Here is an 18,733-nt window from a genome sequence, read left to right as displayed (position 1 = left end):
AACAAAACTATCAATTAATATAGAAAAGTAACTAAAATGATATAAAAATACATTTTGATTACAAAATACGCAAAGTATTCATAACAATTAGTAATTATTAGTACGATTGGATTAGTACTTCTGGGCGCTCAGTCACCTGACGGTAGTCAGCTGACCTTCCAATAGTAAACATTTTGTTTTTGTCACTCTACGCACTGTTTTCTTTACAAACGGTGGTAGTTTTGTGGTAATTTTGCAGTTAAAATGCATTTATCATATGTGTTAACATTTCTGTTTGCCTCTTATATACTTCGGTGTTCAGCGGTTCTCCCGAGTACGTTCGTTTCTGTACAATATAATCATGCAACCGGTACATTTGTCATTTTGGAAGAAATGTTGTCTGGGGCTGCTGCATGGGCAAACTACACTGATGATGTACAAAACACCGGGTAAGCATTATTGGGGTTGCACTGGGTCTTGTCAGATTAGATTAGAGGGTAGCTGAAAGAATAGGTGCCTGGTTTAGTGTAATATAGGCCATTTTATCAAATACTAACTGTAATACATATTAATTATTTTTACTGAAAAAATGGATACCTGAATATGATAAAATAAGACGTATATTAACTGTTTTTTAACTATATTAATTATTATGAATTAATTAATAATTGTGTTTAATGTTATTGTTTTACAATTACATATTTCTGGTATTATATTGTATGTTGTTTCGACACATGCACAATTTAATTTTAAGCTATTTATTAAGTTTTTATTGTATTCTTTAGAAAACAATCTCTTAATTTAAATAGAATTAAAATTAATGGAAGTTATGTTAAATTTCTTTTTCTATTAGATGGTCTCATCTGACAGTGAACACCAACCCAGATTACGATGACAATGTTCAAGCCTATGCAGCGGGTCTTGTTGAGGGCTACATCACTGCCGGTCCCATATATATGCACTGGGTAAACACCATGTCATCCTACTGCCTAGAGAAGACTGATTACTGCAACCGACTGCAAACATTTATTAATACTAACATGGAATGGTTGTCAGATAAGATCAAGAACAACCCAGATGATGCATATTTTCACCAGGTAAATACAAAGAATTCCTCTATGATATTTTGACCTTTGTATCATGCTTTTAAATCCAACAGTTGAAAGTTAAAACCTAGTTCTACTTAATTGTGAAAGAAAGGAATATTATTGTTTGACATAATGTTTGCATAATGTCCATCATCTCTCGTACAAATATGTTTCCAACAGGTTTTATCTAGCTGCCATTCGGGCACTGAATGCTTGTCATTTACATGAGAGTGATTTGATCCTTTGAATTGTAATTGTTTTTGTTTTATTTATCTGTTGTTGTATATCTCAGAGCAAACATAATTTATATGTATATTTTAAATGCAAATTGAAATATTGATGAAAATAAAATGAAAAGGAATTTTTGCACCTTACTTATTTGGCCACAGATATACTGTACCTCAGTTTTGTGTACAAAATACTATAAATACAAAATACATTTATATAGATATATCTGATTGATTGTACATAAATGAAACATTCTGTTTTTAGGCAGAACTGCTGCTGATGCAATTAGCTGGCCTTCAAGATGGATACACAAACCGTTCATCGCAACCAAGACTTGAAGTAAACCCATTTGGCTTTCTGTAAGTTGAACTACAAATTACATGTAAGCACGAATTCTGGGTCCTAGTGAGACAAGTTTTACTTTTTACTGTAAGGCCTATGATAACTGTTCTTTTTACTCAAATGTTTTTTTTGTTGTCATTATTATCAAAATAAATGTTTAAGAAATAAAATTAATAGTTTCCCAATACCCTCTCCATTGTCATTTCAACACCATCTGAAGGTTAAAATTACCATTTGCAGTCATCTAAATAATATGTCTAAACTTACCATAACTATAAGAATTTCTCTAAATTCCCACCTTCATTGTACAACATCTGTCTTGGCAGCTATATTCCCAGATTCATAAGCCATGTTTTGTACTGTTTGTCTGCTGTAATCTTTTAACACACAGATTAGCGTAAATTGTTTATTTTTAAATCATCCATAATAAATTGCTACATTCTAATATTTACACATTTTTAAAGCAATTTAATCTAAATCAAAATTCAGATTATTGCAGATTTCTGGAGATTTGGAAGATTTAGAAGTTGCGCTAGACAAACCTGACAGAAATCCAGTGTTTGGTTCAGGTTCTTGCTCCGCCCTTATCAAGTTGTTACCTGGCAACAAAGATATTTATGTATCACATGACACTTGGAGTGTGTACAACTCAATGATACGTATTGTTAAAAAATATGATTTCGCTTTCCGTAAAGTTAGTAAAGGTAAATATAGTTTTAAAATCAATTTAAAAAGTAAATATATTTGGTGTTTATTTTAAAATTTATAATAGGAATAGCCCAATATTGCAGTTCCCAATAACACCAGTGAAAGTGTATTGAGACAGTTGCATAACATAATCAGAAAAAAAACCATCAAATGTTTACCTTTAATGTAAAGTAAGGAAAACATAATTTTTATTTCAGGCAAAGAAGCGATTCCAGGTCATGTGATGTCATTCTCGTCGTATCCTGGTGTCTTGTATTCTGGCGATGACTTCTATATTATGAACACTGGATTGGTATGTGATTGATGTCAACATTTATATTATTATTTGGAACACCTCTTTTCAGGGACACTCCTTTTCAGAGGACACCACCGACCAACCTTAAAACCACAAACTTGAAATGTGCTGCAATACATATTTCTAATTTCATTTTAATTCCATTACAAACCAGGTGACTTTGGAAACCACGATTGGCAACAGTAACCCCATTTTATTTAAATACATCAAACCAGAGGACCACATGTTTGAGATGTTCAGAAATGTCATTGCCAATCGCTTAGCAACAGCCGGTGAGCAGTGGGGTGACATCTTTGCTTTATACAACATGGGAACGTAAGTATCATTTATGTGCCCATATATGGATGATGTCATCACTACCATATTTGGGCATATCACTACCATATTTGGGCACATTTTTTGTCACATAAAGTTTGATAGTGTAGACAAGGCATAAGGAATTTTTACAATGGTGCCTGCTAATCTGCTGCCATCTACAGGTTTAGACCAAATTAAACGCAAAGAATTTAATTAAAAACAAACAAGAAAAGTTTGAATATTGTATAAAGATTTTAAAATATAGTCAACTCTTTAAAAACTGAACCCTTTGGGCTGGGCTAATATGTTTGGTATTTTAAATGTGTTTTAATGGTAAACATGTATTATGGACCTCAAGAAAAGCCTCATTTTGGCAGAGTTTACAGTTTTCAGGTAGTTCAGTATGCGGGAGATGACTAAAGTACTTTTGTGCAATTTTCACTCTTTAATACTTGTCTTGCTGTGTAATTTATGGACCCTAATAAGTACAAACAAATTGTAATTCATTCAAAACATTTATTTTTTATGTTTGTTTTTCTCCAAAGATACAATAATCAATGGATGGTTGTGAATTACAATGAGTTCACACCAGGCAAGCCACTACCGGATGAAGGTGTTCTATACGTTCTGGAACAAATTCCGTAAGTTAAATTTGTAAGCTAAAGTACAAATTATTTTATTTATTTATTCTGTCTTTCTACTGAATGACACTGTCAGTGCTGAAGCATTGATTTCCAAAGAGTTTCAGTAGAGAAACATTAACAATATAATAAAAATAATTCAAAGACAACTAACAAAGTAATTTACAGTAGTAGGCCTCGTCTACAAAAAAGTTCAAAGGCGAAGTATAGTTGGCCAGATTCATGTTTAATAAATTTCTATATATTTATTTTTAGTGGTATGACTGTCGGCCAAGATTTGACAAAACATTTAAAAGACACACAATACTGGCCTAGTTACAATATACCGTAAGTAAATGCATAGTGTCGTACTTTAAAATAATTTCTTTATTCTTTATGTTGATCTTTTATTATTATTGTCATTTTTAATTTTGATAGATATTTTCAAGAGATATTCAATACCAGTGGATGTCGTGAGAATGTGGAAAAATATGGTGACTGGTTTTCATACGATAAATCACCAAGAGCAAATATATTCCGTCGTGATCATGTCAAAGTTCAAGACATGGATTCAATGATCCGTTTAATGAGGTACATAATATATTTTATGTAGCATTTAATGCAGCTGGTCTTTTCTTTTAGAATGTTCATTACAATGGCCACCAGAAGATTGTGTTAAGCTCGGTCTACACTATCAAACTTTAAATGACAAGAAAATGTGATGTACCCATATATGGACACGATGATGTCATATCACTACCATATTTGGGTACATCACTGCCATATTTGGGTATATCCCTACCATGTTTGGGCACATCACACTTTTTTGTCAATCTAGTTTGATAGTGTAGACTGAGCTTTATGTTGTCCAATCCATAGTGCTTACTTACTAAACATGTGTTGTGTTTGTGTTCAGGTACAACAACTTCAAAGAGGATCCCTTATCCCGCTGTGACAAATGTAACCCTGCGTACAGTGCCGAGAACGCTATAGCTGCTCGTTCAGACCTCAACCCTATCAATGGATCATATCCATTTGGTGCTCTTGGTCACCGTTGCCATGGTGCTACCGATATGAAGGTAAACAAAGTTTTAACTATTTTTTTTTAAACTACTGATTTTTTTTAAAAGTTTATTTTTGTTGTTGATTTATGAATGAATGAATGAATCAATCAATCTGCTGTCCTATATTTCTGTTGTTTTCATCAATCCTAATGTTACATAGAGTTGGGTAGCCAACTGTTAGGATACTTGACTGTCATACAGAGAGACCCGGGTTAAATTCCCAGCCCACTCAGCTGTAAATGAGTACCTGGTTGAAAATACTAGGGAGGATAAGGTGGCGTGGAAACTGGCCACCCTACCACATAATGCTGAGGTTTAGTACAATGATGTGACTAGAATTCAACCAATTAAAATTTGAATCTTTTCAGGTTACCTCCTATTCAATGCAAAAGACGCTGTCGATGATAGCGCAGTGTGGACCAACCACAGACCAGCAACCTGCATTTCAATGGAGCACGTCGGACTACAACGAAAAACTACTTCATTTAGGACAACCCGACGTCTTTGATTTTAAACCAGTGAAAGTTGATTGGCAAAACTAAAGTACAAGCAATATTTAGGGTTAGAGTGTACACTCCTCTAGAGTTCTACTCCAGTACAGCTACCATTGTATTCCAGTAGAGTGAGTAGTGTACACTCTAGTTCTGTACTATCTATAGTCTATGAGATGCACAATATAATTTTATATTTTTAAGTTAACATTTTGTTTATAGTTTTCTTAGAGCAATTTATCCTCAAGCAAAATAAAAAAAAAATTGGTTACATAAACAATATTGTATAATCATTAATATGTAATGATTTTCAAAAACCAATAGATGCACTGATTATATTTAATCAGTTTTATATTATGTAATAATTTTAATAAACAAATAATTGTAGATATCTAAATCCTAAATTATATATTGACATTTTTTGTCCTCTTTTTCTACTACTAAACAAATGGACATTAATTAGATTTTACAGAAAAGAATGAAACACTGTTGCTTTTGTCGTTTGGTTTGCATGGTGAATGACCACTTGCGGTGAATGACCACTTGCGGTACATGATATTTTTACAAGGAAACATAACTGGAAATGTGCGTCGCAAACCTGACTTTCAGTTTAGTTTAAAATTTTAAAAAACTAGGAGAAAGTGAGACACTATTTATCCTACTCTTGCCACAGAAACTTACAAAAATTGGAAAATAAAGATTCACACTTGTTTAGATAAAAATTGTTTTATTTATTTAATGATAATTATTATCATTTTTTCATTATCCTACCATAAAGGATTTATTCACATGAGTTGGTGTTGTGAAAATGTCTGTAGTGTATCCGATTTTAAACATTTGTGGACACCGTGTAAAATTTGACATTTCTAAAGCTGCAGCATTCAAGTTGAATACAAAAATACATTTGTGCATCATAAATCATAACATCAAACTTTATGTGACAAAAAATGTGATGTGCCCATATATGGACATGATGATGTCATATCACTACCATATTTAAGCATATCACTACCATATATGGGCACATAACTCTTTTTTTTGTTGAAGTAGTTTGATAGAGTAGACAGCATAAGAGCACCATAGTAACCTCATTTTTCCTTTCTCATCTCCCATTCTTTCCATCATAAATCTTCCAATTACAAACAACTCGTTTCTTATGGCATTTGTATAGGTTGCTTCTTTCTTGTATCCTTCATACAATTCACTCGGCAAGGACGCTTATTAGTTCTTGAAAGTTGGTAGCGAACCATTTTGCGTTTTCTTGTACTTTAGGCCGAACCTGATTGCCACCAAATCCTATAAATGCGTCCTGTTGAAAATAAGATTCAATGATAGATTTATGTATTGTATTAAAATAACATTTTCATATTGTTAACTGAAATAAATTATTTTAGCAACAAATTATTATAAAAAACAAGGAGTATGAACTAACCGCAGGAGGGCAGGCTTCCATGTCTGTTGATCCGTCGCCAATCATCACCAAGTTTTTATACCCTTTCTTTTTCAATTTTTCAATCACTTTTGGCTTTCCACCAGACGAAGACGTGGGTTGGTCCACATCAAATCCAGCATAGTCCCCTACAAAAGATAGATAAACTGAAAGTTTAATTTTACAAAGTTACAGAGTCCTGTATACTGTCATTATTTGTTTTGTTTTTATATATTTAGACAAATTGCCAAGGAAACCAAAAGTGAATTTATTCACTCATGGAAATCCTATTCACAAGAAAAACATATTTAGATGCTCTACATAAACAAAGTCTTAATACAAGTCTTTGGGAGTGAAGTTGTAATTTGTCATTAGAAAAATTCCTGACATATGACAGGACTTGAACCCAGAACCTTTGGATTGGTAGCAAAACATCATAACCACTAAGCCACATCTCCACACTGGGGTCAAACCATGTCACGTGACAGTCTGTGATTGGAGTGGTTCAAAATCGATGCATGCCCATTATATCAGTTTTATTATTTGGTAGAAAATCAATTAGAAGTGGAGTAAATAATTGTGTAATTACCGTTGAAATAAAACATTAATTTATTTGAATAGATGTTTTCAATTGGTATACTCAGTTTCTTAGCAACCTCAGAAACTATACTCATGAATCCTCCTGTCACCAAGTATACATCAACCCCTCTAGATTGTAGAGTGTTTACCAACTCACTACAAACAAGAAATATTTCTTACAAAAATAACGGCTCTCATCTGACAATAACTACCGTCTACATGCATCTTAATATTTAACAAATGTTTTCATAGACCTTCTTTGGAGTGTGCGCATGTCCAGTCTAAGTTTCCAAATACCCCTTTTTTCAGCCGTAAACAATAAGCTGCTGCTATGATGACTGTTTCCTAATGATTCCATTCTCTTGAATATAACTGCTTAAAGGAGTGGCGCAAAAAAAACACATATGTTTTGTGACCCAGATGTAATGTGGGTCACAGTGTGAAGAATTTTAACTACATCAGAGTGTGAACCATGATACTACCATCAGAATAACGGATTTAAAATGTAGCAACTAGTAGCAAACATTTTTTATGCAAATTAATTTTTTTTTCTTTTGAAATTCATTTTCACATTAAATTTTTAAATTAACTGTTATTTTTAATAAAACCATACCTGACACCATTGGTAAGTTTTGGAGGGTTTTTCTCTATAAAGTCTGTAACCTGCTGTTTACTTGGTTTGATTATGTCTAGACGAGCTATCAAGGTTTCTCGAAACGTTATGTTACCATTCATTGCATTTCTTGTTCTATAGGAGAAAAAACTTGGCATTTAAAACAAAACAAGATATATTATAATACGTCACTTACCAAATACAGTAAATTGCCATAAATGATCTGTTTGTTATATTAACACAGTCACAAGAAATAAAGTGGTCCGGTGTTCACAAGAAAAAGGGAACAATCTCTGTTAAGCCACTGGGTTGTCAAAGGCCTCTGTGAAATAGTGGTCAGGTTGAAACCTTACAAACCGTACTGGTGGCTACGGCGCTGTAACATGCAAAATTTAAACTAAAATTAGGAGTAAATATCTTTTACTCTACTCTTCCCATTTTTTTTTAAACACTTACAGTTCCGTTACCTCATTACCAACTCCGCAAAACTTGGCTAGTTCATCGATTCCCTCGTCCGTTACCACGGTGCTGTCAACGTCAAAACACACTGCATCTGCATCTTTCCAGATTTTCTTTGTTTCTTCAAATGTGGCCATTTGTTAATTATTTTACCTTTTATGGTATACAAAATGATAAAAGAAAACTTTTGTTTTAATTTGGTGATTAGTAAGCTTTTGTTTTTAAGTTCTGTCTATATCAAACTAACTTTATGTGATGTGCCCTTATGACATCATATCACTACCATATTTAAGCATATCACTACCATATTTGGGCACATCACACTTTTTTTGTCAAACTATAGTGTAGACAGCTGAGCTTTACTGATGGTAGATGAAGGAGATGGTAATACAAAAGATTCATATGCGCACCAGTATACACACCGTTCCATTTAATATTCTCAGAACTATATTTGGTCGATTTAACGGTTGTCATTTGTCTATCATTCCAAAATGAAAGCGTGCTATATAACATTAACTGTACATTTTTTTTTAAATTTAATTTTTAAAGGTTGTCTGGTCAGGTTGCATTCGGGTTTTTGTAACGATAGTGACAAATAAGAAAAGAATGCACTTGCAGTGGATCTGTGTAGATGATTGCTTTAGTTTTAGTTGATAACTAGGCCCCGCAGAAAGTATATGCCTCCTTTTACAGGACGAATAGTTTGTAGATATTATTATAGGTATAATGTTCTACCATACTCAAATACAGTATTTAATATTAAACTTATTAAGCCTAGATAGAAAGTGAGATTCCAAGTTTGGCAGTAACTGTATATTAACTTCTTTTCAACTGCAGTTTATAAACTCCAGGCACGCACACCTTCTTGTCCCCAACGCAGAGGAACGCAAACTGGCATGAAAAGTGCAATTATATAGGCCAGCTAGGGCCAGTAACCCAGGGCCAGGCTCTACCTTGCGGCTGGCTATATGAGCCTTTTTAGGCCTAACTAGGGCCTAGGCCTAGATTTACAAGAATTACTAATTCATTTATGTGTTATTCAGGCGCATTATGTGTGAGAGTTATTGTTAGTATTAAATACATGAATCTTTACATTGTTAATACCTATCTAGCCTACCTCAACAAAATACACAAAAGAAACCAACATACAACCGGCAAAACGTAAACACGAAAAAATAAACGTGAAGATAACAAAATGTTGTATAGCGCCCTCTCTAATTATTTGTTCTCGTGCCGCCTACTATTTGTGTGCTAATTTTAATTGCCTCACGGGTTTTGTATATCCAACAGCTAACTTTAAATAAAAATCACCTTAAATTTGAATTCAGAAATGTGTTTATAATTAAAGAATTAATGATTGAGAACAATTAAATAGAACTATTTTTTACGAGTATTAAAATAAACCTCTAACTAGACTTCTATTTTAACTTGAATAATGAAAAGAAGAGAAACTTGTCAAATAATAATTTTAAAGATGATTTAGTTTCTAATGGTCGCTTTGTTTACTTTGCATTTTATTTATACAAATGCAATCAACATGTGAGAGTACTATTAGGCCTACTGTAGATGGTTGTCTGAAGTTACGTCATGTTCGTCTGGACGCCGCCGTGAACCCGACTCACCAACGTCATGATTAGTGTGGGATATGAACAAGGATTTTAGACGACGTCATCAACTCGTCACACTCATTTGCGTCATCATCAAGAATAAACGTATTTTTGCGCATTCCCATGATGAATAAATGTTAGTTCATTTTGACATCCAGGGGGCACATGCTGTTGCTTAAGTCAAAATAATTAGCAGTGCTTAACCTAAGTGAAATTAAATTCCAAGATTCAAGAAAGTGTAGGCCTATTGGTCCACTTAAAATGGAAATTCATTTGGCTTGGCAAAATAAGACAATAAAAACTACATTAAAAAAAAATTACATAACCATTGCAAAAACGCTATAGGACCGGAATGTAATATATCATAAATACATAACAGTTCTTTTGGCCTATAGGCTATGTTACCGAATTCAGTTTAAAAATGTATAATTATCGGAGGTTTGAACACATTAATGACTTAAGCAACCATTGAATTAAAACATTAAGATGATTTGTTGCTAGGCTAAGTTTCATAATTAATAGTACTGACTCGACAGCGCACAAAAGCGCAAGTAATCTGACCAATCAAAGCAAAGATCAAAACTTGATCGCGTGATTGGTCAAATTAAACAAGTTGAGTTTGCGTGGGAAAAGTTTGCCCAGCATGTTCCAATCGATCATACCACCAAGACGACGACAGATACACGATCACAATTGTATTGATTACCAACTAATATCATTTATTGGCGATAAACGACATCAATCAATAATCTAAATTGATCGATCATATTTTGTATTGATGAGTATCACAATGATATGACCTATTATAGGCCTATTTTTCCCTGAAAAAAAAAGAATTATTTTTAAATCACTTTCTTGAATATGCCATTCTAATGTCACATACATTCTCTTTGAAAAAATTGGATGGAAAAAATATTTACATTAAAAAGAAGTGTAGGCCTAATTTAAAGCATGTGTTAAAGTGTTTTTCAATACAATTAACCATTCATTTTGACTTTGAAATCATTATTTTTTCTATTGAAATGAATAACTGTATTAAAACTGCAAAATAGCCTATTAAAAGTCTGATAATATTAATCTTTTTTCATTTTAAGGGACAATACAAAACGAAATATCAGATTTGCTTCATTTATTATCTTTGTAATGTCACTATTTTAAATGCCTTGAATTGATGGCCTATAGTAAGCTGTTATATAAATTAGAAATATATTTTGGATTTGTATTTAAAACATAAAATACAATGAATCATCAGAAAAATAATAAAATATAAAGATAAATTTATATAAAACAAATTGATACACAAATCACATCAGATTCTCGCGAAACAATATCACAGATTTATTTAAATTCGATGAGGTATATTTTTTACATACATGTCAGATTTAAATGATCTAAACATTTATACGAATAAAACAATAATTTTTAATTTTTAACAAATCAAAACATTAAAAACATACAGTTGTATTTTGTACAAGAAAATTCATTGACCTTTGCGAGTTTCTAGACAGGTGCAGAAAGAGCGAGCGAAAGCATAGAGGTAGGAAATAACCTCAGAGACGTCATGTGACACTCAATAACCAATCAATCGGTTGTATTTACCGCCTTGTATTTTGGACTGCACGGTCGCCATTATCGCTAACTCTTGTTGTTACCGAGTACATCTGGATTACTTTTGACGGTTTTACTCCTCTTTTGTGGATTTTAGTAAGGAACCCATTTGGAATATAATAGAGCCATGTATGGACTATGACTGCAGCAAATTCTGCAGCGAATGGTGCAAGTTTGGAGGATTGCCACACGAATTTGTTTGCACTGGTAAGTCAGGCCTGATAATCACAGCGAAGAATATGTCAGAAATGTTCGTTAATTCCTCGTTTTGAACAGCTTAATGCGATTAACAATGAGGTTAAATGGGCCATCAAAGTACTATTGAATTAAATATATTTAAGAGTTCAGTGGGAGTTTATAATTTTTCGATTCTGGGTGATAAATCGATACTTAAACTATACAATTTTAGATAATTTCTTTGAAACCACTAGCGTCTTTTTTTTCACCGTCATTCCCCACGAAGCTGTGCCGGGGTCACGACTCACGCTTGTGCGTATGATGAAAATGGCCAGATTAATCGTAATTGATCTAACGGATTCAATACAGTTAACGACATTTGTAGGCCATCAAATTGTTTTTAATAATATTAAATGTATCTACCCTTATCGCGAAATTATATAGTATTTATTTATTAACTTCAATATTACAAATCTGTCCTTTTAGGCGGACGTGTATGGAATCAAATGGCGTCGTTTTAGTTATCAGTACCAGTCGGCAGAGCCCGTAGGCCCTCTCGAGGACCCGGTGCTGCTGGCGTATTCACTATGTCAGGCGTCAAATATGCTTAGTGCCTGGCGCCGGGTACCATGCACAAATGTAATCACTGAACCCACTACCCCTGGAGGTCCAGAAAAAACTGAACAAGGAATAACCAAAGAGTTGTGGATTTACTGGTATGGAGATGATCCAAATTTTAATGAGATAATTCCAGCAGAGTTACAATGTAAGTATGAAATTATTTTTTTTTAAACAATAAAGTAAAATAATTTGTATGTTTGTTCAAATTCAATTCAAGTGAAATATATATTACTTGCTTGATACTTGCTTGATGTTATGCATTGTTTATTAATATAAATAAACTGTGTTGTAATTGTCATTTTGGGATTTACCATGTAGACTTTTAGTTTATATTTATCTTTCTAAACAACAATTGTGATTGCATAATAAAGTTAAAACTTGCAATATTACTCAATGTCATAATATCAATATTGATTGACTAGAGTAAGAATTACAATTATGCACATTTTAATTACATGTATTTATAATTTATTTTTCTTATTTATTTATTTTCTTTAATAAAATTTCTAGATAAACATTGAACAAATTAGTTTTATTATAAAAAGAATTAACTTGATCTGTAGAATTTGTGAAAGTAAATACTGTAGCTAACTGTACCGCTGTAATACAGCAGATGATTAAATCATATTTTGTTCTCTTTGTAATTATGCTTATTTATGTATAATTAATAATGAATGTTTATGAAAGGAAATGTACTAAAATATGAGTTGCAATTATTACGAACATTTAGGGTAGTAAAATTAAGGTATTTTTACATTTAAATATAAAAAAAATCTATTTTATATATTTTATTATTAACCTTAGTGTTTACATTGACCAGCTGAATGTGTCAACTTTAATGGTCTTACTCTCAGATGACCTATACAATCAGCTGGTCTGTCTTATTATAGCTGTGTTCTGCTGTGAATTAAGTTAGCCCTCTATAGTTTGAATGACTAGAAAAATGTGCGTTAAAGAAATTGGTTGAATGATCATTCATTATAGTATCTATGATAATACATATTAACAGATTCAATATGTGGGGAATCCCCCTAAATTGGGATAATCCCATAATGGATTTTTTACAATGACACTTATTTTTTTCGTTGAACTGTAAAAATACTTTGAATAAGAAACAGGTATTGTAATTGTTACAGTATATCGTTATCGGTGTAGCGATTTAAGCAGCTTGTTTTCCCTTTAGTATATCTAATGTACTATAGTAAAGTACTTATACTGTACTTACTGTACTTACAGTACTGTACAGACTTACCTTTTCCAAGGGAATCCCCAAAATAGGATTTCCCTTTACTGAATTATAGAGAATATTGTAACAATCATCCAATTGTTTTTATTGCAATCATTTAAAATCAGACATCACATGAATCAATTTAAATATTTTATTTTCTCTGATTTCTGCATTATAGAAAAAAGTTTTGTTTAAAAAGTATTGTTTCAATTCAACCCATGAATGTTAACACTGTCGGGGAACATTTTCACCAGTGTCATGAATGTTAACACTGCTGTACTGTCGGGGAACATTTTCACCAGTGTCATGAATGTTAACACTGCTGTACTGTCGGGGAATATTTTCACCAGTGTCATGAATGTTAACACTGCTGTACTGTCAGGGAATAATTTCACCAGTGTCATGAATGTTAACACTGCTGTACTGTCAGGGAATAATTTCACCAGTGTCATGAATGTTAACACTGCTGTACTGTCAGAGAATAATTTCACCAGTGTCATGAATGTTAACAAACACTGCTGTACTTTCAGAGAATAATTTCACCAGTGTCGTGAATGTTAACAAACACTGCTGTACTTTCAGGGAATAATTTCACCAGTGTCATGAATGTTAACACTGCTGTACTTTTAGAGAATAATTTCACCAGTGTAGCATAGCAAACAGCTACAAAACAGCCTTATTGCTACTGTACACTTCTAAAATTGTGTAGCAAAAAATACAATATAAAACTACTGTATGTTTCTCGACCCAAAAGTCAGTTTGATTAGCAATAATTGCTAAACACAATTTTGAAATGAAATTTGTCTCTGACTGTATGACCCGGATCCATTGTAAAAAGACACTGGTAAACTGTAACATTGCACATTCAGCAAATTATTCAATTGCAACGAATCTACAGTTGCATACAGCTACAGTATTTAAACATGCGCTACTACAGTTACATACAGCTACAGTATTTAAACATGCGCTACTACAGTTACACATTTAAACATGCGCTACTACAGTTACATACAGCTACAGTATTTATATGCGCAGCTACAGTATTTATATGCGCTACTACAGTTCATCAGTGTACAGTTCATCAGTGTACAGTTAATTGCTAAACCTGCAAAACCTAAACAAAAAAACATAGCAAACTAACATAAAAGTGATTGAATCATAGTGTACAACTCACTTGATATGTCAGTTTAAAACATTGTTAACTACTTATTTTTGGGGTTAAAACCTAAAAAAAAACCCATAGTAAACCCTATGAAAACCAAATAAAAGTGATTGAATGTACATTGCCTCTTTCTGAACCGTAACAAGTGACCTAACTAGAGAAATACAGTACTAAATATTGAACAACTTCACAGTGTCTGTGTGATCTAAAGTACTGTGTGTGTTTCTTTTTGGCATTGAACCAAATTCTATGCAATAGATATTCTGTGAAACTAGGGATAGTTGATGACCTAATGGTTATTCTATTCTCCTGTACTGTAGTGTTTTAAGAGGCAAGATTTAGGTGACTACTGTAGTACTTTATTATTGCAGGTAAATGGGGATACATGTAAAGTTTTGTATTAATGTATCATACTGTATAATTGTACAGTGCAGTAGCAGGACCTACATGTTGTACAGTATACAGTGTCCAAGCTAGTTTTCTCCATGCTGTAATATAATAAGTAATTTCATATTACTGTAGTGTAGTTAAGGTGTGTTGTACCTTGGGAAACATCTCTCAAAACGTCCAAGGGTTGAATATAGTGTAATCAAATGAATATTGTATACAGTAAGTGAAAGAAGGATCTGAAGCACAGCTGTTTCAACTACTGTACTTGATAAAGTTAATAGGTTAATGTCCCAGATATTATAGTACATACACTGTACTGTAAAGTAGACTTAAGCTTGGTTAAAGGTTTTATTCATTTTCCCCAGCTACTGTATTTACAGTAAAGCTTGATTGAGTATAATGCGATAGTACTGATCCACCATGTTGGGATCAACTCACAGCGGTGTGATTACGTCCTAGTGATACGCTTACGTCCTATCATTGTGCTTACTGTACGTCCTAGCGTTGCAGCCTATTTGTTAGACTGTAGTTAGCCTACTGAGTACCAAGAATACGAACAAATTGAATTGTTTTTTTCAATCTTCAATCAGTATACTGTGTGCGTAATCACATTAACGAGTGATTTAATACCTTCCCAATTGTTTTTTATCAATGTTCAGGCCGAACCCGTCGAAAACAGAAAACTTGTTTTTGTTTTGTTTTTTCACTTCTTGCTTGAAATAAACATCTTGACAATGACATTTAAACAATATAGAGAATGGATTATTATTTAGTTAAATGTAAGATTACTAGTGTACAAATAACTAGGTTCTTGTAGGAACTAATTTCCTCTCCAATAATGACTTCCTTTGACCTTTCTAAGGTCACTGTGCAGAGAGAATCAAAGTTATACCAATTCTTACAGTACTTAGAGTGCACTTCATAGTACTTTAAGAATGATACAAGGAAAATTGTAATGTAATGTTAGATAAATTAATTTACAAAGGTTAGCAAAACGCAGGGACTATAGTATCTGAAAATAAATTCTATTTTATTGTTGATAAGATGATTAAGTTGTGAAAATGATCAGATGAAATATGATAATTAAAGTTTGACAAGTTAAAAAATTAGCATTTTTTCTGCAACTTAACAAACAAAACAAAGTTGCAGAAAAAATGCTCATTTTTGAATTGTCAAAATTGTAATAATCATAAACAACATAGTTATTAAGTACATTCTGATCATTCATCACCAAAGCTAAGGTACTGTAACCTTTAACCTTTGTTTTCTTCAACAATTACTGATACACAGTTAAACAAATATAGCTTTATTTCATTATAGTTGGTATTGTTATATTACACCTTTCTCTAGTATAGTATAATTAACTACTTATAGAATTATCATTTATCTATTAATGGACTCGCTTTAATAAAATAAAAGTTGATTGGTATTTACACTGTAAATGTACATACCGGTATCTCTTTAATGTTAAATAATAATTAATAATTATATTGCTGGAAATTGATTGCTTATTGCTTGTAACTTATTTGACAAAAAGACCATATAAAAAGCTTTCGCTAATTTGTAATTATATTACTAAGTAGTAAACAATATATTTATTTACTAATATCAATAAATTAAAATGTCTATCACGGGACATGTAATGGCATATACAGTACTATACTGTATGAGTGTCTTACAACATTTTAAGCACCAAGAAAATGTTACTGAGTGAGACCAGAGAATCATAACTGGAATAAAAAAAATTAGTTTTACATGAAAAACTAATTAGATTTACTTTAGAATTCTCACAACTCCTTTGTTTACCCGAAAGGGCACTACTGTAATGTTACAACTTTTATAGTCCCAAAAGACCAGCATGTATTCTGCAACTGTTCTTGGTCAACTCTGTCTACCTTGCAAATGTGCATGTTAAATCTGGTTGGGTGAGAGGAGGTTGTTAAAATCTTCTTACAGTACTTGAGTGGTTTGTAAAACAATTTTTTTTAATCAATTATAAATTTGTATTTTCAGTTGAAGAGAAGAAGAATTGGGATGATGGATTGTCGTATGAGTGTCGGACTCTACTGTTTAAGGCACTGCACAACCTTATTGAAAGGTAATGTAAGCTTATTTAATGTTATGAAATATTATTATTTGAAATTGTGGAGCTTGGTGGTTAACATGCTTGCCTTCCAATCCCAAGGTCCGGGGTTCAATCCTGACCTAGTGCCAGGGTTGTTCCTCACGACTTTTTCAACTTCACTCCCTAAGCATCAAATGAGACTTACTTTTTAAGCATGATTAAATTATAAAATAGTTTATTCATCATGTAATTGGCGAGTTTGGGTTCGCTGTTGGATGCGTATAAAATAAAAAGAAATTAAAAAAAAAAAGAAATTGGTACCATTTCTAATACCAAGAGTAATTTATTTAATTATTTGCTCACAGCAGAAACGGGCCTTAAAATCTCATGAAAATCTAAAAAGCATCAAATGTCATTATTTCGCGGTCAAGCGCACTGGGTGGGCAAAGAATGTAGGTCAGAATGTACAACACAACATAATACATTCATCATGTGACAATGTAAACATACAGATTCTGTTACATACTGTATGTAACCATGATGTAACTATGTATAAAACATGAATGTTATCATTACCATTACTTTGCATTCTTCTGATTCTTAGTATTTAGACTTTGTACAGTGAATATACAATATAACACATTTCCTTTTGCACATAGGAATAAATGCATGTTAGAATAATTACAAGGTCAGGACAATGTCATCAGTTTTATTGTTTGTATCTTTGACCCTGAACGTCATTCCAACTGGTAACCTGCTGTACTGTAGTAGGTAGACTGGGGTTCTTAACCTGAGCATTCACCTGCCAAGCTGCTCTTGGGGGTGTAGACATATTGATTTGCTTGCATACACAATGTACTGTTATTTCTAAAAGAATAATACACAAAATGGAATAGCCTATGATGTACAGTAGCCTAGCAGGACCAATAGCCCTGGCTGTGTACAGTACAGAAAGAAATTACTGCTTCGTATCTACGCGTAGGCTTTCGTAGGTAGATCGTAGGTAGAACGTAGGTCATTGTTCTCTCCTACGATGTATTGTTTGTAGCCTACGATGTATTGTTTGTAGCCTACGATGTATTGTTCTCTCCTACGATGTATTGTTCGTAGCCTACGATGTATTGTTCTCTCCTATCTACGATGTATTGTTCGTAGCCTACGATGTATTGTTATGAAATCTAGGCTACGCCTCGATCGTAGGGTGGTTCGTAGAAAGAAGCATGGACAATGCAAACAAACAATGTATTGTTTGCTAATTAAAATCCTACCTAAAGATAGTAGGTCAATTTTTGTAGCCGCCCTACATCGTAGGTAATTGTTCTCTCCTACGATGTATTGTTTGTAGCCTACGATGAATTGTTTGTTATCCTAATTTGGACGGAAATCCGCCGACGAAACGACATCGGGCCGGTGGACATCAGCTCACGTAGAGAGAGTCGAGGCTAGGCCTAGCTAGCCTGTTTCGGCGGCCTACACTATAAATTATTTATTCCTACCTTGTTGGGTTAGCGAATTATAAAAACAACGACAACTAGGCTAGGACACCAACAAAATATATGCAAAATAAATATATATTCCATATTAAGATTTAACATAAATAAATAGGCCTTTTAAAATGATTACGACATGTATAAAGAAAAAGGCCCGACCAGAATTTGGAGGGGAAAAAACATGTGAGCTGAG

The 18,733-nt window shown here is 32.9% G+C and overlaps 3 protein-coding genes across 3 annotated transcripts in view; 2 read left to right on the top strand and 1 right to left on the bottom strand.

Moving 5' to 3' along the window:
- Positions 1-163: 163 nt before the first annotated feature.
- On the top strand, positions 164-5,919 carry LOC140045449 (putative phospholipase B-like 2). The gene is made up of 11 exons (XM_072090358.1): positions 164-428; positions 833-1,076; positions 1,560-1,654; positions 2,127-2,341; positions 2,543-2,637; positions 2,795-2,955; positions 3,483-3,578; positions 3,834-3,905; positions 3,996-4,148; positions 4,474-4,636; positions 4,990-5,919. Exons 1-11 carry the CDS (start codon positions 244-246, stop codon positions 5,161-5,163), a joined length of 1,653 nt encoding a protein of 550 aa, XP_071946459.1. The 5' UTR covers positions 164-243; the 3' UTR covers positions 5,164-5,919.
- LOC140045451 (phosphoserine phosphatase-like) lies at positions 5,884-9,390 on the bottom strand. The gene is made up of 6 exons (XM_072090360.1): positions 9,310-9,390; positions 8,190-8,345; positions 7,734-7,868; positions 7,131-7,276; positions 6,545-6,690; positions 5,884-6,421 (listed from the first exon to the last, which is right to left on the bottom strand). Exons 2-6 carry the CDS (start codon positions 8,327-8,329, stop codon positions 6,314-6,316), a joined length of 675 nt encoding a protein of 224 aa, XP_071946461.1. The 5' UTR covers positions 8,330-8,345; positions 9,310-9,390; the 3' UTR covers positions 5,884-6,313.
- A 2,046-nt stretch (positions 9,391-11,436) lies between these two features.
- LOC140045445 (mediator of RNA polymerase II transcription subunit 13-like) overlaps positions 11,437-18,733 on the top strand; it is a 56,413-nt gene continuing 49,116 nt past the window's right edge. The window contains exons 1-3 of the mRNA XM_072090347.1: positions 11,437-11,614; positions 12,071-12,350; positions 16,999-17,083. Coding sequence (XP_071946448.1) covers positions 11,546-11,614; positions 12,071-12,350; positions 16,999-17,083 — 434 coding nt within the window. The 5' untranslated portion in view covers positions 11,437-11,545. The remainder of the gene's footprint in view (positions 11,615-12,070; positions 12,351-16,998; positions 17,084-18,733) is intronic.

The sequence above is a fragment of the Antedon mediterranea genome, chromosome 3 (genome assembly GCF_964355755.1).
Source record: "Antedon mediterranea chromosome 3, ecAntMedi1.1, whole genome shotgun sequence".
Classification (NCBI taxonomy): domain Eukaryota; kingdom Metazoa; phylum Echinodermata; class Crinoidea; order Comatulida; family Antedonidae; genus Antedon; species Antedon mediterranea.
This window is presented reverse-complemented; position numbering and strand designations above follow the sequence as displayed.